This window comes from Paramisgurnus dabryanus, chromosome 11 (genome assembly GCF_030506205.2).
Source record: "Paramisgurnus dabryanus chromosome 11, PD_genome_1.1, whole genome shotgun sequence".
Taxonomy (NCBI): domain Eukaryota; kingdom Metazoa; phylum Chordata; class Actinopteri; order Cypriniformes; family Cobitidae; genus Paramisgurnus; species Paramisgurnus dabryanus.
In genome coordinates, this window is record NC_133347.1 from 36,165,382 (window position 1) to 36,191,116 (window position 25,735).

General features: G+C 36.8%; 1 protein-coding gene across 1 annotated transcript in view; it reads right to left on the reverse strand.

The window, feature by feature from the left end:
- Positions 1-198: 198 nt before the first annotated feature.
- Positions 199-25,735, reverse strand: part of slc27a6 (solute carrier family 27 member 6) — a 28,058-nt gene continuing 2,521 nt past the window's right edge. Inside the window, exons 3-10 of the mRNA XM_065240414.2 lie at positions 22,873-23,031; positions 19,970-20,094; positions 16,156-16,350; positions 12,386-12,476; positions 10,296-10,491; positions 10,109-10,206; positions 2,319-2,449; positions 199-1,305 (exon numbers count right to left, since the gene is read on the reverse strand). Of these exons, the coding sequence (XP_065096486.1) occupies positions 1,129-1,305; positions 2,319-2,449; positions 10,109-10,206; positions 10,296-10,491; positions 12,386-12,476; positions 16,156-16,350; positions 19,970-20,094; positions 22,873-23,031 (1,172 nt within the window). The 3' untranslated portion in view covers positions 199-1,128. The remainder of the gene's footprint in view (positions 1,306-2,318; positions 2,450-10,108; positions 10,207-10,295; positions 10,492-12,385; positions 12,477-16,155; positions 16,351-19,969; positions 20,095-22,872; positions 23,032-25,735) is intronic.

Below are 25,735 nucleotides of genomic sequence, written 5' to 3' on the forward strand. Positions count from 1 at the left end.
CCGCCCCACACATACGCAATCCAGGCAACGATGTTGGTTAGTAGTAGACATGCCCCTTACTGATGATTGCCTACAAGTGTGTTTTGGTAGTCGGCCCGACTTCAAAAATCATGCACCCCACCTTTATACTTCATTATTATGATGAATGAAACACATGAGAGTGCATGAACAACAGTACAAGATAAGAAAGGTCAAAGATTGATCTTAAAAAGACTTTAGCTTTATTAAGTGTGCTCTCGAGGTAACAAAGATTATGATGTAACTCAACGAGTTTGTTCTGTTATTAAGTCATTTTCACAGGTTTAACTTGATTGTAAACAACTGAATGCACATAAACAAAAGCAGCATTTATTATTACAAATCTGACCTGACAGCATTGCATACCATTGTTTCACTTCAGTGAGTGAAGTTATTACATTGCATTAAAAAAATACAATTCACAGTGAAACTCAAAACTAAGCAGAATAATTTAAAAATCAAAAATATAAAACTTACAATGATGTTTAAAACAAAGAAACCTCATCCTTCTCATCCATATCATACAAAAAAACAACAGATTGAGTTAAAGTCAGACTTCAGTCAGTGTGTATTTAAAATATTCAAAATGTGTTTTTGTCTGTATTACAAAAATGAGCAGCAGCAGTATATCTCAAAATGGCTGATATATTTGTCATATTCATTCAAATACAAACAATTACACAGGTCTGATCTCAGAACAGTCAAGCTGTGTCCCAGCTTCAGAAATTAGCACTTAATGGCATGTTTTTTATCAACTCTTATTTGAAATAAAATGTCATTTTGAGAGTGATTTAATTGTAAATTATAATAAAGTAAAGGCACAGTTTAAGTGTTTCAGCACAACACATAGCACACATATATCAGATATAAACCTTTAACTTCACCAAATCTCAAAACAGATTTCCTTCATAGGCCACAACAAACATTTCTCTAACAACATTTATAACGTTTGCTGTGTTCAGCTCCAGACTCTTCATCATCATGACTCTTTTGTAAATACTTATTATATATTTACTAAATGACACGGTCTGAAGCTCACAGAGAGATGAGGAATTAATAATTCATTGAGTTCATTATCATCATGATGAAATCACTTCTCAATGGTTTCCACTATAGTTTCCTCTGACCTTGTAATATACTATCATAGACAGAGCTGGTCAGAGGAATATAGCTGTTTTCTGTGTAGTCCAGAAAGTAAATTGGATCATTGATGTTTGAGGGATTAAAGCCGCTCTCCACCAGAGAAAACTTCTGCTGTTTAAATGTGCTGGTCATCTCCATAGACTCCTACACAAACACAAATCACACATTAAACAAACTCCATCCAGACTTCATTTCATATGACATTAACATATATTGCAGGCAAAATGTAAAGACAAAAGATTATTCTAATGCGATGTAAGTCAGATGATCTCTTTATTTATAATCAGAGCTGGAAGACAATAGTCAAATATCTGTAAGTTCAGATAAACTTTTGAGTAGCAGTCATGTTATCAATGATTCATTCCCATCATTCAAACATCTCCATCACTGGACAAGTAACTTTCACAAGATTGCCTGCCTGCTCATTCAGTTTTTTATTAATTCCTGGTAAATAAACTTGGCTTGTTGTGTTCGAACCCAAAGCTCGGCCCAAATCCCAAGTTTAACTGCTGCAAATAGAGCTGCACAGGTGAAGATAAAGAGCACTGAAGGAGGAGATGAGAAGATGAGGAGGAGGAAATGAGGATTGGTTTGAATGTTTAAGGTCCTACAAAGCCTACTTTTAAAACTTCATTAAAAACACTTCAGTGATGTTGACTGCTCTTATGATATTCATTCACTTTATCATTAGTTTTACAAGGAGAAATTGTTTGTAGAGCAAACCATCCAGCACTTCTAAACAGTTTTTAAATGTCATAGTTAGGATCTTAGTGTGAAAGTAATTAGTTGCAACACAAATAAACTCCAGTAGATGGCGCTGTAGTCTGCAGTACAGTACTTTCACTTGACTTCACTGCTAACTTCATAATGCAGAACTGATAAATGAACTTTGAAATTGACTATAACACACATTAGACTCCAGCTTTATTCTCATTATTTCAATCTCTTCACTGTAGAAATATTTCCACTCAACAGTCAAGATATAATATTATTAATCTGTCTGAATGACTGGAAGCATTTAAAATGATTTATCAGTGTTTTAATATTTAATAAACGAGAGGCATTTGTGTTTAAGTGACCCGCTGTGAGCTTATTAATAAGAAGACTTTAAGATTAAATGTGTGTTAATATTTTCGTCAGTAGTGTTTTTATTGTACCTGTAGTCTAATGAAGAGAGGTCGAGCATAAGCTGGAAGTTCTCTCATGATGTAATCAAAGAGTTTCTTTCCATCAAATATCAAGTCAGGTCTCAAAATGATCGCAGCCATTCCAGCTCGACCCTCACTTCCTAAAAACAAAACAAATCAAGTCTGATTCATTTAAAACAGTCTGATAGAACCAAAGATATATTTTAACAATTAGTCCAGTTACACAGCAGTGCTGCCATAAACCCTTAAATATATCCCTTTAACCAACATCCCATATCAGCAGGAAGAGAAGGAAGGAGAATTAGGAAGGAAAAAGGAAGGAGAACTAGATTAGTTAAAACATTTCAAATGTATATATATATATCAGTTTTCCTTTTATATATTTTATCATTTTAAAATTGTAAAAATCTTGTCTCATTCTTGTGAACCCAATCCTGCTGGGTTCAGGAAACCAAAACCAGGCAGTGATTTCATGGCTATGTGTCACCCGTCTCTTTCAATGAGATCGTTGGGAATGGGATGCTTTTCTAAATCTGGTTGTCATTAACAAATGAGTACCATCCACTCCAGTAACTGATGAGAGACGGATGACAAGAACTCAGACTGCTGATCGTTTGCATGAAGTTAAACGTTTCTCAACTTTGGCGTGGTGCTGGATACACCCAATCCGGTCGTCAATGGTCACTGTTGCTCGTGTCGCTGGAAGACAAGCTTCCTTTGAAATAAATGAGATCACGTCACTCTGCTACTGCTAGTCGCTGGTGGTCTGAAGGGTGGGCATGAGTGTCTCCTCACACCCTAGTGAGCTGTGTTTACTTTAAAAGCTTTCAGTGCATTCAGAAAGTATTTAGACCCCCTTCACTTTTTTAGTTTTTTATCTTTCTAAAAAGCACATATATTTGGCGTTATTCAAAGTTTTAACATTATTTTCCACATACCATACGGTATTGTTGCTCCTCTTTAACCCGGCTTTTCTGAAACAATACGATTTCTACAAAGCTCATCATTCTGAGAAAGCGCGTTGTGTTCTGATTGGCTGAATACCTCAAGGGCGTCAACAGAAATGTGATTCTCCTTATGCAAGCGCTACTGTGCACTGCTCCAAACTCATGTTTGAATCGTCAGTAGGTATGTTACGAGAACCAATACTTCGGTACCAAGTCGATACCATTATTTATTTTTTACATGACGGTACTTGTTTTCTGCAGTACCAGAGGTACCAAGGCAGGGCGTAAGCGTTGACGCTTCCCATTCACTTTTAATGGGTGACGTCATGCATTGCCGAACTGAATTGTGGATCCGTCGGCGCCGCGTCAGTACCGTTGCTCGCGGCAGAAGTTGAACATTTCTCAACTTTTCAAGCGGCAACACATGCGTCAGCCAATCAGATTGACTTATGCAAATAACCTAGACAGAGCCAGCCAACTACATTTATGGAAGACCGGAGCTTGTGTAGCGGCCACTGTGATTGGCTGTTGGCCACGCTTCAGACAAGCCTTCCGTCAAGCGATAACCGTTACCGCCAGTCCCTCCAACTATTAGTCCCTACAAGCACATTAGTGGATGTCGCTATTAGTGGATGGGAGAAACAAAGCTTTTTGAAGCTTCGAAGCAATTAAGCAATTGGTTCAATTGATTCGAAGTTTCATAAAGCTTTGTTTCTCCCATCAAAATTGATTCAGTTTTTCGAAGCATTCGAAACACCAAACACGCTTGTGACACCTGCTGGTCAAAATAGTATAAAAGCAGTTCTGTCCAAACATTTTACACTTTTTTACAAATCCCCCTAGTGGTGAATCATCAGATTTTCGAAACGTTTCAAAACAGTTATGACGTAATGAAGCCTAGTCGCTATCAAACACAGAATTTGGCAATGCTCCTTAAAGACAGACACCCGGATCTCTTTAAAGAATTCAAGATGAGTTTTGATTCATAGTAACATCATATACAAAAGGTAAAACTTAAATTTTATACTGAAACCCAGACCCTATATTATGTTTGTTTGAGGCAGCTGGCATTAATGACCACCCAACTTTATGCTAGATCAGTGATTTCCAACCGGGGTACGTGAAGAGTTTCCAGGGGGTATGCAAAAAGATTTAGATCTTGCTTTGATCTCATTTACTTTTAATAAAAATGTCTTTCGTTTGTCCAGTCATTGACCTAAGATTGATTTTTGTGAGGAAAGCATTGTAAAAAGGACTACTTTAAAATGTAATTTTAATCTTATTATTAATATTAATCTTATCATTAATATTATGTCCAACTCAAGAACGATCTGAATATTTTCAATGAATCTGAATACTTTCTAAAGACACTAAGTTTATTAACTATAAATATTGTTCAAATAATATTCATTTCTGCTGCCAATGCATTTTCAAATGACGCAAAAAACATTTGCATTGTTTTTGGCTAACATATTTTGTCCCGTATGATGGCTTTTCATTTCAACACATTTTCTCTTTATATTTAAACAGAATACTTTAAGTTATTTGCACACTTTAATTATCAGTAACTTAAACTGAGATTTTAGTAAATTTAGCTCAATTCCAAACAAGCGCCGGAGTGGAAAATTTGCGTGTGATTTACTACAAAGGAGCAAATAAAATACACAGGGACAATAATGACATAAACACATTTCTATAATGACCATTGCAATCTATTAGAGCAGCGCAAATTAGTACAGGGTCGCAATTAAGAGACAGAGTGTGAAATTCCAGCTAAGTAAAAGTACACTAAAAAGAACTGGGGGACGAAAGATGAAGGGTAAAAGATGACGTTTTGAAACACCTGATTTGACTTCTCCTCGTGACGACTTCTCTTTTCGCCAGCAACTTAAACATAGCATGGCTTGGCAAACTATATTAAAAAAAAAGTATGTTCCTCTGGCAAAATTGAATACTTGCCTTCCTTTATGTTGCTTCTAAAAGGAAAACTTCCACAAATGCATATGCAATAAGGTCGCAAAAAAACACATTTTTTAGAGCTAAATATCCACTGCGTGTCTTTAGTACGTTCAGTCGTTATTTAATGCCATAATAACGGTTTGTGCAAGCTGTTAGTAAATGTGGCCCTTAAAGGGGTCATATGATGAAAAATTTTAATTTGTAAAATAAGTCTTTGAGGTTCCCAGAGTCCGTATGAAGTTTTATCTTAAAACACCCTACAGATAATTAATAATAGCATGTCATATTGCCATTTTGTAGGCCTGAGCAAAAATGTGCCGTTTTTGTGTCTTTTAAAATGCAAATGAGCTGATAAAATGCAAACACTGATCGCAATGATGGTGGTTTGTTGAAATAAACTTGCTTCATCAGTCATTTAATTAATATGACTAATTATTTGTCTTTAAAACACAACTTTGGTTTAGTTTCGATGAAGGGGTACTTGAGCCATACTGATAGGGCTGTGGGGGTACTTGGGGCTAAAAAGGCTGGGAAACACTGTGCTAGATATAATGTTTTGTGTTAGTCAGTTATTTGTTAATGAACCTGCATTTACAACATTATATCTATCTACCATGCCTCACCGTTTAGGCATCCTGTCAGCAAAATGTAGTCTAATGTCACTGCATTAAATAGTTCTTAAAATGTTAAGGGATAATAATAATAACATTTTTATCCATGTGAATGATATCAAACTAATGTTTCATTCAGAGTTTGTGTGTGCGTGCGTATGTGTTTATGAGGGCACCTTAGCACCTGTAGCCTTAGCGGATTTATTAGTCATTAGCCTCTTTCACACAGTAATACTGGTAAATTACCATGAATTTACCAGAATGAATTTACCAGTAAATACAAAAATGTGCTGTTCACACACGCAGTGACATTCCGTCTTTTTACCAGTAAGACATCATTCACACATCAGTATCAAAATACCGGTAAATTCGTTGAGAAAGCGGAAGTACCTGTGGCGCGCGGCGAGCTCAGTGTTGTATTTGTAAACAGTCCACGTCGTTCATATCCACGGTCCGTATTTTGTTGTTTTCACGTCTGTGGTAAACTCTGACAGTCGCGAAGTTGCTCATGACCAAACAACATTGCATGAGGCGACGTCAAACCGATGGCGTTTTAAACAACAGTACTTTTTGCACATTAGGCTTCACATAGGGCGTGCTAAGGACGTCGGCAATTCGACAAGTAGGTGGTAAGATGTTTTAAACAACTTTGGTGAAGAAATGTGGACGTAAACTTCAGGTGTGCTCGACTTTCAAGCACCGCATGTGTGGAAACGTCCGTAAACAATCTGGGCGTAAACGCGTCATCTGTTTTAAATCATTATGATTGGCCCGAAGCTGTCAGCGCGGTCTGACGTCGTCCGTTCTAAATGCCGGTAATCCTATATTTTTCGTTAACACATAGCGCTTACCGGTAAATTACTGGTAATCTTACAACCTGTCTTACTGGTAAATTGGGAGCACTGATTTACCGGAAAGGTTCTGTTCACACATGATCTGTTAACTGCAATTTACCAGTAAATTACCAGTAAAGACTGTATGTGTGAAAGGGACTATTGTCAGAAAGTATGTTTAATAAATAAAATATCTTTCTTATTCGCTCTCTTTTTGCCAGTATCAGCCAGAGGAGGAGAAAAGTCAACAAACATTAACACAGACAACCTAAACAAAAGCTCTTAAAAGTTTCCTATAATGTTGAAATGTTTTAATAAAAAAAAAAGTGTAAGTATAATTGTTCTTTTTTTTTTACACACTGTGGTACCGACTTTAGTACCAAATACCGTGCATCTTTTGTGGTATTAGCCACCGGACTCCTAAATTTTTGTTACTGTGACATCCCTAATCGTCAGTAGTAAATTATTTTAATATGAAAACATAGACTACTAACAGGATGTGAATCAAGGAGCCAGATTGTAGTTGCAAAGTTGGAATTGCGCCACTTTTTAGACAAAGCCTTTGTGCTCATCCAGTACTTTTCAAGAAAACGGTCCTCCATAAAATGGCAGCACACAATCAAACATTTGAGCTGTACTGTTCGGAAACAGTGTTGTAAATAAAACGTAACCATTGATTTCTTAATGTTCCCTCTATTGAAAGGCCAAACACAGCATCTCCACGACATGGCGGCACCAACGGTTACACCTCTATCTTTGCATACATTAGGGCGGTGCTATGCAAATGTTACCTGCAGTATGACATCCAACATCTCTGGAGAGAACAGAAAACGGCTGTCTACTGATAGTTGAAAATTTACTTTTATGTAGAAAGTAAAAATACTTAAGTACTATACAACTCTGCTTTTAACACTCTTAAAACAAATGAAAACATGAAATCGGATCATTGATTTGCCTAAATACTGGTATTTAAATTACTTAAAATACCAGTAATGTATTTTTTGAAGACATGTTTATAAAAAAAATGCTTAAAAATCTTCGCTTTAACTAAGCTTTGTCTGTGAAACCGGGCCTTGAATTAATTTTTTTATTAATCTGCACTAAATAGTATGTCAGAAATGTTTGTAATTGTTATACAAAGAAAAACCTGAAATATTGACATAAGTACTCAGTACTTAGCTGAAGCACCTTTGGCAGCAATTACAGCCTCAAGGCTTTTTGAATGACACAACAAGCCTTGAACACCTGGACTGTGATATTTTCTTTACAAATCCTCTCAAGCTCTGTCAGGTTGTATGACAGCCATTTTTAATTCTCTCCAGAGATGTTTAATGGGGCTCTGTCTGTGGACATTCACATTGTCGTCCCTAAACCACTCCTGTATTGTCTTGACTCTTGCCTGTGTGCTTAAGGTCATTGTCCTGTTAGTTGGTTAAACCTTCAACTCAGTCTGAAGTAGGACAGGTTTTCATTAAACAGATCTCTGTACTTTGCTCTGCAGGCAGATCCTGTGATCTCATGGCTTGGTTTTTGCTCTGATATGCAGCTGTTAGACCAGGGGTGTCAAACTCATTTTAGGCTGCGGGCCGGATGGTAAATAATGCCACGAAGTGCGGGCCGGATAATTTTTTTAAACCTTAGTGTGCTGATAATTGTGTGTTAAAATTAACTAAACAAACCAATTAATTTGTTTGTTTAGCAAGAAAAACAGAGAAACACACAGCTCTGTGAAAACTACATTTCATAAGGTCACACTCATACTGTACATATTATACACACAAATTTACATCTGAACAAAACCCACTGGCCTTATAGGTTGAAAAGCTTTAATTTAACTTCTTTTGCCTTAATGCCTAAATTATTTATAAACCATTCACTTTTCTTTGGAATATATTTGTAATGAGAACAGTCATTTAGAAAATGATAATGCTAGATGGGGCAGTGGCCCAAACCAAAAATGGCACTAAGGGGGGTGGTACTTATGGTTTTTATAAAGTATTATAAATATTATGTGTTATATTACTAGCATCAACTTAGACATGTGATTATAATGGGAAATATAATAACAAGAATTAAAGTGTGACAATCTGCTAAATATTCAATCTGATTTACCTGCTGGCTTGATGGAGCTTTGAATCCATGTTTGTAATGTTGAACTGCTGCTAAAAGCCTCTCTTTCCGTTCTCTGTCATTATTTTCTGAAGGCATTGGTGTTTTTTGTATTTTTTGTCTACAAAGTGTGCCAACAACAGCAAATTTAGTGTTTATTTTAACTTAGATCTGATCGGGAACATTAAATCGATTAGACAAGCATTGTGGATATTTTGTTTTTGTTAGCTTGCTAAGTTGTTAGCACTTTTTGAACACTGACAGCAAATCATTACCGGAAGAAATACATAAACATACTTACAAATTACTAATTCTGCGGTTTAACAACTGATATAATGTAATGAATCTACCTGTTAATGCAACGAATTTCGGAAACTGTCGTCTTCGCTCTCCAGGCAGAGAGTGGACACAGAGATGCTGCGGAGCGGGCGGAAAAACACGGAAGTGGATTACCAGAATCGGTGGATCTTTAGCGGAGCGGTAACATTAAAACGGCAAGATTTTTGGGCACCGTGTTTAGTCTATGTTCCGCGTTTTGCTGCTTTCCGCAAGTCTCTCATATTAAAAACGAACTAGACACCCGCCTAAAAGGGTTTTTAAAATATGTATTTAATATTTAATAATACTGAATAAATCAACAGCGGGCCAGATTGGACACCTTTGCGGGCCGTATCCCGCAAAGTTTAGTACTTTGTGATACCATTATCATGTTCATATGCCTGAAGAAGATCTTACGATTGAAACGTCGCAATAAATTATTTTTATATTTTGCAAGTTATTAGTGTGTGGGATATCTCTTTTGTATACATGGACTGTAACATTAACATTGTATTTTCCTGCTGTGTCTGATTATAAGAAATAATATAAGCCGCATGTTGACACCCCTGTGTTAGACCTTCTGTAGCGATGTGTATGAGTGCCTTTCCAAATCATCTCCAATGAATTTAACCCATCACAGGTAAACTCCAGTCAGCAACCATCAAGAGAAATGAGAGGCACTTGAGCTAAAGTTTAAGTGTTGTTGTAAAGGGTCTGATGTCATATTTCAGGTTTTCCTAAAAATCAGTTTTCACTTTGTTATAATGAGAGTAGATTAATGTATTGTCAAGGGGGTCTGTATACTTTGTGCTGTATATTTTCTGTAATGGAGCGATCCAGTGACAACACAATATCAGATGAATAAACTACATTGTAGTTCTTTGCCATACTGAGAGATTACTACACAAAAAAAAAAAATCACATGAAACCTACAGATTTTTGTTGAATTATTGTTCTTTAGTTATTAATACATTTGTTTAAAGACTGTTTTTCTTTTAGTGTTGATGTGGTTTGATCAGTACCTGGCACCTGGACTCCATACACATTCACCTCCTGAATAAAATCCACCTGTCCAAGAATCTCTGTGACCTCAGTGGTCGCCACATTTTCACCTTTCCATCTAGAAATAATAACAGAGTCCCAAAATTAATGACCCATGATGATTATATACTGTATGAAAACAGCTTCCATCTGTAAACAAGTCTGTACCTGTAAGTGTCTCCTACTCGATCCTTGAAGCAAATGAAGTTCTCATCCTCAGCCATCAGGTCTGCGGTGTTAAAGTAAGCATCTCCTTTAACAAACACATCTCGCAGGATCTTCTTCTCCGTTAACTGTTTGCTGCCAGCGTAACCGAAGAACGGACTCTGAGAGCAGATCTTAGACAGTAACAGTCCTGTTTCACCTGATCATAACCATACAAATAAAACAACAATCATCAGGGGTTTATCTATCTGTGCAATCACAACTGTGATAAATTATCATTCATTACCCTTTAAAGCAACACTATGTAGTTTTTTTACCTTTAAATAATGTCTCTAAAATTATTTCAGTGATAGAACAACTTTTAACTGGACAAATTGTACTGTTGCTGCAACCTGAGAAGCCTCCTAGCTGCTACAAGCACACTCAGAAAGTGGCGGTGGAGGGTAGGAAACACAGCCCCGCCCCTCCCCCTGCCTGCAGAAGAGTGTCTAATACCAGGCACTGTTGCGCTTTTCAACCACATGGGGGAGCTGTAAGTCATTTTTACATGGAAACTACATAGTGTTGCTTTAATTCATCTAGTGTTGCTTCACATCAATTCAATTATATTTATTTATTAAAATAATGTTGACAAATAATGTCAGTTAGTTTGGTTAAGACAGGCAGCTTTTTCTAACTTATATTTTTATAACTTCTATAGATGGTTTCATCGGACAGGCATGACGGTTACGCACCTGGAACAAAATTAACTTCCGGTTTGTGCTTGTTTATCGGTTTAGTTAGTGGCTAGTAATATGGTGCCGACTACAAAAGCAGTAAAAGTTAAGGTGATGAGTAGACTGAAGTTGGGTTCAAGTTGTTTTGTTGTTGGATGAAACCTGACGGCGAGCATGGATCACTGCTGTGTGAAGAGAGGTTTGGCAGCCAGGCAAGCACTCAATTCATTACAGGTAACAAACTCATGATAATCGACAGATAATAGCAGAAACTGATTTCTACACAAGTTGCTAAGTTGCATTGGATACAATAATTTATCACAGTAACGTAAGCCTCGACTAGATAATCAAAGATGTATAGCTGACTGATCACTGGTAAATCAGACAGGGGTCAGTTGCATAAACATAGTTGGAAAGTTAAGACTTAAGGTAAGCCTAGTCTTAAGAATTAGTCTGACCAACTTGCAATTACTTAAAGCTAATCAGTTTTAGACTGCAAAAAATGACTTTCTTACTTTTTGTCTAGTTTTCAGTAAAAATATATAAAAATTCTTAAATCAAAATGTGTTTTCTTGATGAGCAAATGACCTAAGAAAATAACTCTAGTTTTTAGACAAAAAATATCAAATTTAAGCAAATTTGTGCTTAAAACAAGCAAAAAAACATTGGCAGATTTTTTTTCTTGTTTTATTTTCTTAGGTAATTTGCTCATCAAGAAAATACTTCTATTTTCTACTGAAAACAAGACAAAAAAAAAATATTAAGTAAGAAAGTCATTTTTTTTTGCAGTGTACTTTTTGGTTTGATATGAAATCAGTCTACATTTTAATGTGTGATACGTTTTGAAGAAAACAAATCCATGACTAACTTGTAAAACTAGTCTAAACAGTTAATGCAACCGGCCACACTGGTCTGTAGAAAAACACTATTATCTTAGCGGTTCTGGTAGTTTAAGTAACCTTAAAGGTATAGCGGAGGATTTTCTTGATTTTAGTCTTGATGATCCACCCGGAAAAAGAAAATCCTCTGCAATACCTTTAAATAGTAATGGTTACTAAACATAGTTTTAACTTTGTAGTTAATGCAATTCCTGGTTATTTATTTTGCTTGCAATCAAAAAATCTAAAGGGACTCTGTTGTTAATGAAGTTTTGCAGAAGTCTACCATAAGTTTGGGCCACAAAGGCAGTAATGTTTGTTCATGTTGTTGTCGTTAAAACATCTATATTGCACTTATATAACTCATGTCTCAAATGCGTATAAACTTTGCTTTGGATACTTTTCCTAAAATGACTTGCTTGTCTTGGTATGGTTGAATAAAAAATACACAACTGCAGCATCTTATGTTTAAATGAAACAAGATCTCATCTGTGCTCACCTTTCTCAACCCGTTGGCAGAATCCGTTCTGATCTCGCACAGGCTCATCTCTGATCATGTCATACTTCACCAAATCATATTTAAAAAGCATCTGCCAAAACAAACAAAATTCCAGTCCGTTTTAAAAACACAGCTGATGAAATATATCCTCTTTACTCCTATTATCTTACTTGCACACTTAACATTTTGGTTTAAGGAGTTCTTGTTCTTCAACATGTGTTTGTCAATGTGAAATTTGGCAAGTTTCCTAAGGCGCTGATGACCCATCTTACAGACCATTTCACAGTTCAATTCAAAGGTCAATTTGGATCTATTACTAGTGAATAGTGCAGATTAAGGGGCAGTTTTATCACCTTCTGACATAACAAGGGGAGCCAAATTTCCATGACCTATTTTTTCACTTGCTTGCAAATAATGGTTTACTAAAACCAAGTTACTGGGTTGATCTATTTCACATTTTCTAGGTTAAAAGAAACACTGGGGACCCAATTATAGCACTTAAACATCATGATATGTCCTATTTAAACAGATTATAGCTCAAAGTGTATGATCTACCCTGGAGATGGGAAATGCTGGCATAGGCCTATAAATAAAAAGTTGTTTTGAATTAGAATGAGAGTAAACTCTTGAGCCCATGAGCAGTAACACACATAGGGGAAATTTCCCAGACAGGACTAGGCCTTAGTTATATTAGGATATTTAAGTAGTTTTTACAATGAACCTTACAAAACCAATACTGGTATGCATATTAAACCGAAAGAATGCTACTGATATATGTTAAGATATGTCAGTGCAGGACGTCTTTAAATGAAGGCAGCTTAAACATGCATTTCAGTCTGGGACTAGGATATGACATTTAGGGGCTGTTTCCCGGACAGGCCTATCCTAGTCCCAGACTAAAATGCATGTTTGAGCTGCCTTCATTTAAAAACATCTTCCATTGACACATCATAACATATATCCATTGTTTTGTCTCAAGATGCACATCAGAATTGTTTTTGTAAGGTATGTTTGTAAAATTATTTAAATGTCCTAACATAACTAAGGCCTAGTCCTGGAATAATCCAAACTCTTTCTGGGAAACTGTCCCATAAACTCTTTGATTTAAGTTTAAAAGTTATTTCTGGACTGTAACTTTAACATTGTATTTTCCTGCTGTGTCTGATTATAAGAAATAATATAAGCATTGATATATAAGACACCTTACAAGCAAAACTTTTATTTTTAAAGCTCACATAACACACCGTTTTTGCCAATCTAATGTTAATCTTGGTTACCTATAGAGTAGTACTTCATCCATCATATGTCCAAAGAGTCTTTGTGTTGTCAGATTATAAAGAGACAGAACGGCCATTCCAGTTTTTTGGAGAAAGACAAATGAACACTTGAAGGCGTACGGTGGGCGGAGCTGAAGAGTTACGAGGACGCGCAGCCTTTAGATACTAATCTAACAGCTGTGACATTGATGGAAATCAAACTTAAATAAAAACTTTGTTTTTACACTGCAAAAATGACTTTCTTACTTAGTATTTCAGATATACAGTATAATCAGATTTTTTTGCTTGTTTTAAGCACAAATTCACTTAAATTGTATATTTTGTCTAAAAACTAGACTTATTTCCTAGGTCAGTTTGCTCATCAAGAAAATACATCTTAAATTAAGACTTTTTAGATATGTTTACTGAAAACAAGAAAAAAATACAAAAAAAAATAAAAATATCTAAAAATTCTTAAATTGATGAGCAAAACGACCCAAGAACATAAGTCTAGTTTTTAGACCAAAAATATCACATTTTAGTGATTTTGTGAATAAAACAAGAAAAAAATCTGTCAATGGGGTATATTTATCCGCTATTTTAATAAAAAAATGTGTAAATCTTGATGTGTTTTTTGCATGTAAGTGCAGTAAAATTCCAACTGAAGCTGAAAATGTTTGCTGTTGTTGGTGTTGTTTATATCATATGCACATATGCACCGATTGCAAACAAAACACGTGATATTTTGATTTACTTTCGCCTGTGGTTGCGACTCCTAAACAGGATCTTTTAAAGTTGGGACCGCTCCATCAGTTGTAAACAAGTGCCAAATGCGGCATCCAACTGAGCCTTGTTTGTAAAGCAATACTCTCCGAAATGCATCCAGGGAACAAACATACACCTATTCACAATTACGTTGCTGTCTGGGAAAAACTAACCACATCCCCTGTTGTCTTAAGACATGAAAAACTAAATAAGGTTTTCTTCTCCTAACATCCACAAACACACTTCTTTTGTCGAACCATGAACCAAGTTGTTGCGTGCTGTTGCGCGTTCTTGCTCTCACTAAAACCACATTCACACAGACCTTTGGTCCCAGAAAATACCCGTAAAATTGCCAGACAAGCGTCTGTGTGAACACAAACTCATCCTGTTAATCTTCTGGGATCGTTGCCGGAAAGAGGACCTAGTTAGATACACGGAAAACCCTCTGTGTGAACAAAAAGCCGAAAGAATGCCGTAATGGGCGTGTCATAGTGAGGACGCCCACGTCATCACAACAAAAGTTATGATTCAGCTCCTTACAACGAGAGATAACATGCATATAAATATTCACCACGAGAAATGTTGCAAACTAGATTGAAGCAGTTATCAGGAAATTATATATGAGACGCATAAACAATGACGCACGTGCCGTAGTGAGGACGCGCGTCATGGCAACATGAAGTTGGTTCAACTCTTTAAAATCAGGGATTTACAACATTCACAAATGAGAAATGTCAGCAAACTGGACTGAAGCAGATATCAGGTAAGTTAGCTCGTCACTTACTGCGTTGAAACGGAAATCATTCAGCAGCATAAAAGAATATCGCGTCACATGCTCATTTTAACTATAATAAACAAGATATATCGTTCAGCTCCTCAAAATGCGGGTTTTAAATGCATATAAACAATCAAGATGAGAAATGTCTGAAAACTGTATCAAAGCAGAGATTAGGGAGCTCGTCAAATATCCACTCAGAAGCTGAGATCATTCACCAGCATAGAACGGCGCGTCACGCACTCCTTTATAGTCTTATCATAAACAAAAATGCACGCGAGTTGTTTCTGGAGAGAGAAATAATAAATAATTTGCAAACTTCAGATGCTGCGTAGAAGAGAGGGCGGGACTTTCAACAGGTCGTATGTCTTTCCGCGACCATCAGATGCCTGCTAATCATGGCAGTGTGAATGAACAAAAAATCTAAGGATCCCGGAAAAATCCAGGATGCATTTTCCGTGTATTTTACGGAATGTCTGTGTGAAAAGGGCTTTAAAGTGCAGGAGGAAAAACTCCCATAAAAGGAATATGGGGTCAATCAGTTGTAATGGATACCCCCGTTCGAAAAATAACTTTCCGAAACTTGTAGAAAAAGGAGGCGTGAGTTTGGCCCAGAAATACTTGACAATTTGCTTATGTTTAGCATGAGGGTTACAACTCTTAGTGTTAGAATGGATGAAATGGCATTAAACCCCCCCTTCAACAGTACAGAGTTTCAAACTAAATCTGGAACATAGGGTTGAAATTTCTGTTCTTATCCTCTCTGTCATTGACCATCTGACCCCAGTGTTGACTGGAACTCAGTGCATCACTACACAATGTCTTCTACAAATATGTACAAATCTATACACTTGTTTATACAGGCTGATGAGGGTTTTTTTCCTGAATGATCATGTTATTTTGCACTTTAAACTTGACAACCTTGTTAACCTGTTTTAACCTGAGGGTTTACTGCCGTTCACTTCTGAACTGACCTTGTATAAGAAATTGGATCGTCCAACGGCTCCGATCTTGCCAATGTGATTCATGAAGACCAGGTTTCCTTCGGTTGAGCCGTAGATTTCACACATGCAGATTTCGCCAAAGCGTCGGTGAAACTCTCTCCACACGTCCTGACGGAGACCATTCCCAACACCCATCCGTACCCGATGATCCTTCTCATTCTCAGCCTATAGTGAACAGATACACACAGACACTACTGATCACATGACATTCACATCTCTTCAATTTACATCAATCACTTTAACATTGCACTTAAAGGGACACTCCATTTTTTTTTATAAAGTTAAATAATTGATTTGTAGTGTTTTGGAATCCATTCGGCCAATCTCCAGGTCTGGCGCTAGCACTTTTAGCATAGCTTAGCATAATTAATTGAATCTGATTAGACCATTAGCATCGCAAGCAAAAATAAGCAAATTATTCTGATATTTTTCCTATTTAAAACTTGTCTCTTTTGTAGTTACATTGTGTACTAAGAACAAGAAGTTGTGATTTTCTAGGCCGATATGGCTAGGAACTATACTCCCATTCTGGCGTAATAATAAAGGACTTTGCTGTCGTACCATGGGTGAAACATGCACAATGATATTACGCAGTGCCTGAAAATAGTTCCCTTGGTAACTTTTAATAGCTGGGGACTATTTTACAAGATGTAGCTACAGAAGAGTCACACCAGAGGCGAATAAAGCATTAAGCACGAGTGATTTACATGTTAAAACAATGCAAAGATGTGATAGACATCCGAATCACCAATTGAGCTCTTCTGGCGTTTCAAGTGCGTAAGTTGAAAAATCTGAACTTTAGTGGATATTCACTCTACCTTAACCAATCAGGAGCTTGCTGTAGTAGTGACGTGATTATGATGTAGCAAGCGAAGGCAGAAATACGAAACTGTACAACAAACTTCATACTTTTATAGAAACAGGAATTAAAAGGATCTTGCTTGGCAGAAAGTGAGTGAGGCGGCAAGTTGTAAAAAACGCTCTTTAATCAATTGGAGCTATATACAAGCTAGCTAAAGCCGGCAAATTGAGCCGAATGACGCGAGTTAACTCAATGTTTAAGCATCCAACTACTACGCACGAATAGCTTGATTTATTCGCTTCATTTGCATCTTGTGTAAATGCACAGTAAGAACTTAAGACTGTGAGAACCTGTGTGTGTGTGTGTGTGTGTGTGCGCTCATCTTGACCGTGTCAGTGTACAGACACAAACAGATCTTTCACTCACTGATGTCCTGATGCTCATGAAGCATGAATGACAAACACAAAAGAGCTTTGTGTTCATTACGCACAAAAACTTAACACGAGCTCACTGGCACAGATTGTTTATTTGGCTTCTTGCAGAGTACACGGTGGATTTCTTCATTGATCTATGTGAGGACAGACCGATCCACACAAAGTTACTACTTTACCTATCTGTATGTTTCACTGCCTAATGTCTGCTCTACATAAACCACAACTCACACATTCACATTTCACTGACCCTTAAGCAACACCGCTAAACTTATTTTTTCCAAAAAAAACATTAGGGTTTTATAGGGTTTAAAATGTATAATAACAATGTTTTAGATTCAAATTAGACCTTTATTAAAAAATGTAAGATCAGTCTTAAAAACTATTAGATGATTTATGCTGGGTTCACACTGCCAGTAAACAGAGAGACATGATCCCATTCACTACAATAGAAGTTTGGCTACTTCCAGTGACATAAGCCATTGGCAACAGGAAGTGGGTGTCTAGAGACATTACAAAACTGAGAACATTTTAATTTTATGCAAATGATAGGCAACTTTCAACAGCGACTACCAATGGGAGTGAAGTCAGTGGATCTCTTTACTGCAGTCTCATTTGTTTAAATCTGTTATTAGAACAACCAGATTTAGGAAAGAGACGAGCGACAAACACTAATAATGTCACATGTAGTATAAAAACTATTTTAAGCAGATTATATAGCTGGCCGCTGATAGTGTATATAAAAAGCAGCTTTCTGAATTACCCACATATACAGATATATGTGACCATGTCCTGTCTGTGAACACACTGTCTCGTACACACTACAAACTTTCGTGACAACCGCATTTAAATGCGGGAGTGAATCCCCTGAATGTTCGATTCATGTCTGTACGGATTAAGACTCAGTCCCAAAAATGTGATGATTGACACAGAAATAACCATAGCAACACAGCTTTGACCAAAATAATTTAACAGCATTATGTTTTGCCATAAACCTCCATCTTGGCGTTGTGTATTGCAGTGGTTTTCAATCTTGTTCTATGGGACCCACAGCTCTGCATATTTTGTATGTCTCCCTTAACTGACACACCCAGTTCTGTTCATGGATCTCTCCCTTAATGAGCTGATGATCTGAATCAGGTGTGTTAGATAAGGGAGACATGCAAAATGTGCAGGGCAGTGGGTCCCCTAGGACAAGATTGAAAACCACTGGTGTATTGTACGCTTTTGTGAGGTTGCTTCAGTCTTGCAGCGTTGCCAGGTTCTTGTCTATTTGTACGTAAATAACGTTTTGGCGCTTAACCGTTTATAGCTTTTGGCTCATGAAGCGATCACGTTTTTGGTGTTAATAAAGTGCCGGTCCCAATATTTTCATCTTTGAGGTAAGTTATTCGGTTGTAGAATGCGATTGTCAGTCCTGTAAATTACTGAACTGTGTGTGTACAGAACAGGATTAAGCATTAAAATGTGAAGTGGCAACCGAATTAATATGCAGTGTGTACGGGACAATAGTCACATATTGGCTGTTTCTCAATTCCAAGAACGCAAAGAACGGACTTGCGTTCTCGTGGAGACTGGTCTTGCCGGGCGAACTTAGAAGGTCGCGGAACACAGAACGCACTTGTGAGAATTGAGATGTGTGCGATCTTCCTGTTGGTCACGTGACCTCCCCAGATTTCAACGCGCAAGTCTGCACTCGATGCATCCTTGATATCAAGAACTCATCTGGGTATTTTCATGCGTCCTATGTATTTGCGCTCTTGAGAATTGGAATTGAACTTGGACTGTTAATGATGACATAGAGCGAGGACACAAGGATGCAAGATCGCTGAAGAACGCATGTTGAGAAACAGCCAATGTCATACCGGATAACTGTCCGGACCTTAGAGTGACATACAAAAAAGGCAAACAAACCGTAAAAAAAAAAAAATTCAAATAAACCCTCTGCCACAGGCATTACTGTATGAGTCCTGACAACAATATATTTAAATATTACAAAGAGCATTCTGTCCCAAAACCGGCTGTCGGCCAATGTCATCAGGGATAAAAAGCAAACTGGAGCAATTTTATTGTGAATTTTATTTTGTTTAACTTTTCCTCACTAGCACACTATGTAGTAAAATTCTATGTCACATTGGATAATACTAAAAATAACATATAATGTGGATTTTATGTAAATATGTTTATTTAGCATGAATTTACATATTTGGAAGTTGAAGGCAAATGTTGCAGATTTCTATAGGTAGCCAAAAAATACTGCCTGATTAAGATTTAAACTGAGTTTTGTCTTTACATGATTCTCAGTTAAAACGCTTAAAATACATTGTTTAAAATTGTTAAAAATATCTGAATTTTTTTATCAGTTGAAAACCTTATTTGTCACTGATTTCAATCTTTGACATTTTCTTACTTAGTCAAATTAAATACATCAGTATGATATCAATAATATAATGTTCTTTACATTAAGATTTTAGAAGTAGAAAGCTGGGTCACATATGAAGTGATATGTGTACTGATGGATATATAAAACAGAAGAGATGGTATACTTTACCACAGGCTGATTACACAGATATCGACACAGCTCTCCTATATACTGAAATATGGTGACGTTGTATTTTCTACAGTCAGTCCAGAACTGAGAGGCGGAGAACTTTTTCTTCAGGATACAGGTGGCACCTATAGTAAATCATCAAATATATCATTAAGATTTCTGCAGCAATCTAATCTAAACAAGGTAACATCAGTTAAAACATAACAACACAGATTTAAAAAATGACTCAAAGGACGTGTGTATAACAGAATCTGATCAATGATCTGTAGATCTTAGTGTCTCTGTTTGTCTTTGATACTAGCTGGCAATGACTCAAACTCTACCTCAACCAATTTCTGTTTTTTAGACAATCAGCATCAAGTCTAATCCATATCACAACTCTACACATAACTCTGAATATCAACTATTTAAACAATTTGATGCCAGATGTACAAATTCAGATCTCTGTATTAACACTGGTACCTACCTTGACTGTTTTTTATGTAGACTTATGAAATACTGCCAGCCAATCCATCATTGAAATAATCCGTACAACTACGTAAGGCATAATTGACGATGGGACTCAAAGTAGTTCACATTAAAATGATAACTAAAGTTTTAAAAATCTTTTATATTAAAGAGAATGGCGGAGTTCACAACACAACTATAATGATAAGAATACAATGAACGATATCGTTGGGATCACGACACTTTCTGAATGATTTTTCCCCAACTGATGAACGATAAACCAATGATAGCCAATCAAATCTATTTGAACTTCAAGTGCATGTGCATTTATAAAGACAGATGACACAGTGAAGAAGAATAACATAAAATGACCTCAGGTATCCAGCGCTGAAATAGTTGCTGTGAAATTGACTACGTAATGTTTTTGCTTCATTGAATATTAGATTACACAAACTACTATATTCACAGCGTGTTGAGGACATCTGCTACAACAAGAACAGCATATATATACATTTAAAGACATGTAAACATTTACAAGCGTTTTTTATTAAAGGAAATATGCAATATTAGTTAATGCCATTGAAGGTTAATGATTTGCGGGAGTACTGTGCCTCGCGAGCGAATTAGCATAAAGTTATTGTCGCTAATATAGTTACTGTTATAGTTAAAGGAATATTCCATTTTCTTAAAAGAAAAATCCAGATAATTTACTCACCACAATGTCATCCAAAATGTTGATGTCTTTCTTTGTTCAGTCGAGATGAAATTATGTTTTTTGAGGAAAACATTGCAGGATTTTTCTCATTTTAATGGACTTTAATAGACACCAACAATTAACACTTAACTCAACACTTAACAGTTTTTTCAACGGAGTTTCAAAGGACTATAAACGATCCCAAACGAGGCATAAGGGTCTTATCTAGCAAAACGATTGTCATTTTTGACAAGAAAAATAACAAATATACACTTTTAAAGCACAACTTTCGTTTAGGTCCGGTCCAGCGCGACCTAACGTAAATGCGTAGTGACGTAGGGAGGTCACGTGTTACATATATAAAACGCACATTTGCGGACCATTTTAAACAATAAACTGACACAAAGACATTAATTAGTATCAGTTGACATACAACCACGTAGGAACAGTCCTCTTTCACCACATTTGTAAACACTGGGGCAGAGTTTTGCGTTCGTCCTCTGTGACCTCTTGACGTGATGACGTATTGCGTCGGGTCACGCTAGCTCATGACGACCGGATCTAAACGAGAAGTTGTGCTTTAAAAGTGTATATTTGTTATTTTTCTTGTCAAAAATGACAATCGTTTTGCTAGATAAGACCCTTATGCCTCGTTTGGGATCGTTTATAGTCCTTTGAAACTCCGTTGAAAAAAACTGTTAAGTGTTGAGTTAAGTGTTAAGTGGTGGTGTCCATTAAAATGAGAAAAATCCTGCAATGTTTTCCTCAAAAAACATAATTTCTTCTCGACTGATCAAAGAAAGACATCAACATTTTGGATGACATTGTGGTGAGTAAATTATCTGGATTTTTCTTTTAAGAAAATGGAATATTCCTTTAACGCTATAGTTATCGTTATAATGTAAACGGCCCTTAATGCGGCACAGCCCGAAGCGGAGTAACACCGCAGGTGTGCATTATTTTCAAATATTTCAAAAGGACTAGAGTCAATTATTCCAGACAATTACCACAAACATTGCTCTAGTGGTTATTTTAAGACATTTGACATCATCAGTTATGCTGACTGACAGAACCGTGTATATAAAATACGTGGCAAAGCGCATCACGTTGTTGTGACGAAAAATTAATCCTGTCAAATTATGACTCGTCCATTCCCCAATCCACACGTTGCAGCGTTGTCCCGATGATCCTAATTGTCCGGTCCTGGACCAAATGTCAACATTGGTTTTCAGACATCATGGACCCTGGCTTTATTTAAAATATTAACTAACAAACATGTCCTAACATGTAGTTAATGTGGGCACTATTAACATATGAATCCTTAAGTCTTCAGTCTTAGCTAAGATTTAACTTTTAGGATTTCCTTTTTTTGTCCACCCCATTACAATTTATTAGTCAATGCATTACTACATGGTTATTCATGGACTTTTATTACTAATGAGTATTAGCAATAAAGGTGGGGTAAAACTCTAAAGGCCAAAATATGTCCTGTGTACAGTGCGCGTGACGTCATCAAACTATACTCCGGGCTTAACTGCAATGTTATACTGTGACTTAAAGAAATATTATTATTATATCTATGTTACTTTATTAAAAGCAAGATGAAAATACATTTAAAAAGGAGTGAAAGTGTTATATCATCAGTTGAAAATATTCTTTCAAGTTCTAAAAAGAAACATTTCTATCTTCACATAAGTGTTTTAGTAGTATCTCTTATGTTCAATATTACTTAGGCTATTGATGAAGTGGTGTGATTATTTACCCAGTTCAATGGTTCCTCCAATGCCAACAAGTGAAGCAGCACTATGATAGAGAGGAAGTGGCGTGTAGATGATATCATTTACAGTGCCACCATAAGCCCAAAATCCACCTGCGGCCTTCAGTGACTGTAAATGGGTGATGACTGCAGCTTTGGGTAACCCTACAAGAAAACCAACACTCAACAGTCAGCAAACACTATGAAAGATTCAAACTGTCTGAAACATCACAATTCCTTGAGATTTGAAGAGATTTTAACCCAGACCTCAGCTAACTTCTTCTGATGGATATCTGCATTGTGCAGATACTTACGAACAGCAACACTTTGTAAAGAGAGAGAGCGAGTGTGCTCTGACCTGTTAGACCTGTAATGTACCACAGTAATGCTGTTCTGTGCCCTACAGTAAGGTTTATACAGTACAGAAGTATATTGTAAGTGTATAATGCAGGGCTTTTAAACTGAGTGGTACATGACAACTGGATAAAGTGTAATGTATCCTTATCATCTATTGCATCATCTGAGTATGTACACTTACTAGTGTAAATAAAGCTTGCATTATCCAACCCTGCTTACAGTATAAATAAATATTCTGTCTCTGAGAAAAGTTTAATAGATGACAATAAAACTAAAAGATCATATGACAGACCAGATAAACAAACAAACAGATTCTATAGTAAGTAAAAAATCGTTACATTCATGTTTTGCTCAAGACGTCAATGAACAAATTTAAAAGTGTGACGCATTACTAGTGCTGGCCAATAATTTGATAATGATCATTTTTTCGATATCTGTGGCTTGATTTGCTGTTGCATCTTCAGTTGCATTTTTGTTTCCCAAAAGGATCAAGCTCCTTACAGGAGTCTCCCCAGAAGGAGTTTCCTTTAACCGATGGTTTCCAATAGCTTTGCAGACTTGTTTCGCACTTGTGCCTCATAACAGACATAATCTGCCTATTCTCCAACCGTGCCTCAGACAGGATCTGAACTGCAGTGCTTCTCACTGAATAGTTGGGGTATCTTTTGGATAACCCTACTAACTCGCTGACGCGCAGAAGCATGTTTCCGAGAAAGTTTACACCCATCGGTTCATGGGAATACCAGCACTCTCTCCTGTTTTGCTCTTCCTGTGGGACCCTCAGTGGATATAGGTAAAAGGATGTGGCATCAGGCGGGCATTTTGCGATATACTTTTTCAAACTTTTGACTGGGCAAAGAGGGTAACCAGGAGTGGAAAACATGAATTCTCTGAAGCAATCTTTGTTAGGATTGGCTGTTTTTTTGTTTCTGCGTTGTGAGACAAGGAGATATATTCGACACCATCTTTGTCTTTTTTAATAGCGAAAAATGCTTTCCTTACTCTCGATTTCCTTCACGCCCCTTCCTCGCAAAGTTCCGCTGAATGTCAAACCAGACTTTGCGAACCAATCCGGCTGCTGTGTCTGGTGACAGATGTGGAGAGTTACGAAGGAAGATTTTAGCAGTGGATATTGCATGATAATGAGAGCCAAGGTCTTTTCCAGCCTTGCAAAACTTTTTGAGGATAGACTTGAATGCACATCAAAAACAGGCAACACCACAAACCTGTTTCATCATTTAAATCAATGTCACCCTTCAGAACAAAAAGATGCTGTGGAATTACAGTCCCAACAAGCAAGTGTTGGTAATGGGACCATCTACATTTGGCAGGAATAAAGTTTTTTAATTTTATCGCCCAGCCCTACGTGTGGTCCTGTCTGTAAAATTCAGACTAAAGTTTCATAATCTAATGGTGAGATTTGGAGCATCAAAGTTTGGTTTCAACATGTGACATAATCTTACTCAGTCAATATATTAAAGATATCAAGGCTATATTTTCCACAGAATGATCTAGCAGTGCAAAAGGTCATACGTTCTAATCACAATTTTTTTTATTAATACCTTATAATGCAATGTAAGTCGCTTTGGATACAAGCATCTCGTAAATGCAAATTATGTAGAAAATGGTAAATCACAAAAGATGACAGCTAGGTTTTCACAGACAGGGTCACAAATCTGGGCTCTCTAATGCCTATGTACTTTTTTGAGCAGAAAAGTAAAAAGAGAACACAACAGTGTTCAAGCACCTCATGCTTAAGGGCTCATTATAGTTGTGCGTAGTTCAAGCCTAGGCTACGCGCTGGTTTCAATATATACTTCTGTGTCCTCGTCTGCGTTAATGTGCAACTACACATGCAGACCACTAGTAGGCAGTATCCACACGTGTAACCCACAGTAGCAATGCAACAGCCAAAGACGACGCAGCTTGGCCAGTAAACCCACAAACAAAGAAGCAGCAGCAGCAGTAGTTTGTTGTGTATGATTTGAGAAGACCAGCAGTCATGGAGGTAAATAGACAGCAAGATTTGTTGCAGTTTGAGTTAAATAACTCCTCAACTTGGCCCACCCACTCATTTCAAGAACTTTGTTCTTACCGTAAATGCCTATGAAGAAATTTGATGCAGATTTATTTTCAGCAATCTCAGCAATTGCGGTCTGCATAGAACATGCGTATTGTTAAAATTTTTGGCAAGACGTTTGTCAGACTACACAGATCTATACACAGCCTACGCATAGCCTATGGCATAAACTGCAAACAAAGGCCTTTCTTACTTAGTATTTTTGTCTTGTTTTCAGTAGAAATATCTAAAAATTCTTAAATTAAGATGACATTAAGTGACATTGTCATTAAAACAAGCAAAATTATCTGCCAATGGGGTGAGAAAAAAAATTGTGAAATAAGATTTCGTTTTTCTTAAACGCTTAATTCAAGTAAAATTTTCTCACCCCATTGGCAGATTTTTGCTTGTTTTAAGCACAAATTCACTTAAATTGTATATTTTTTGTCGGTA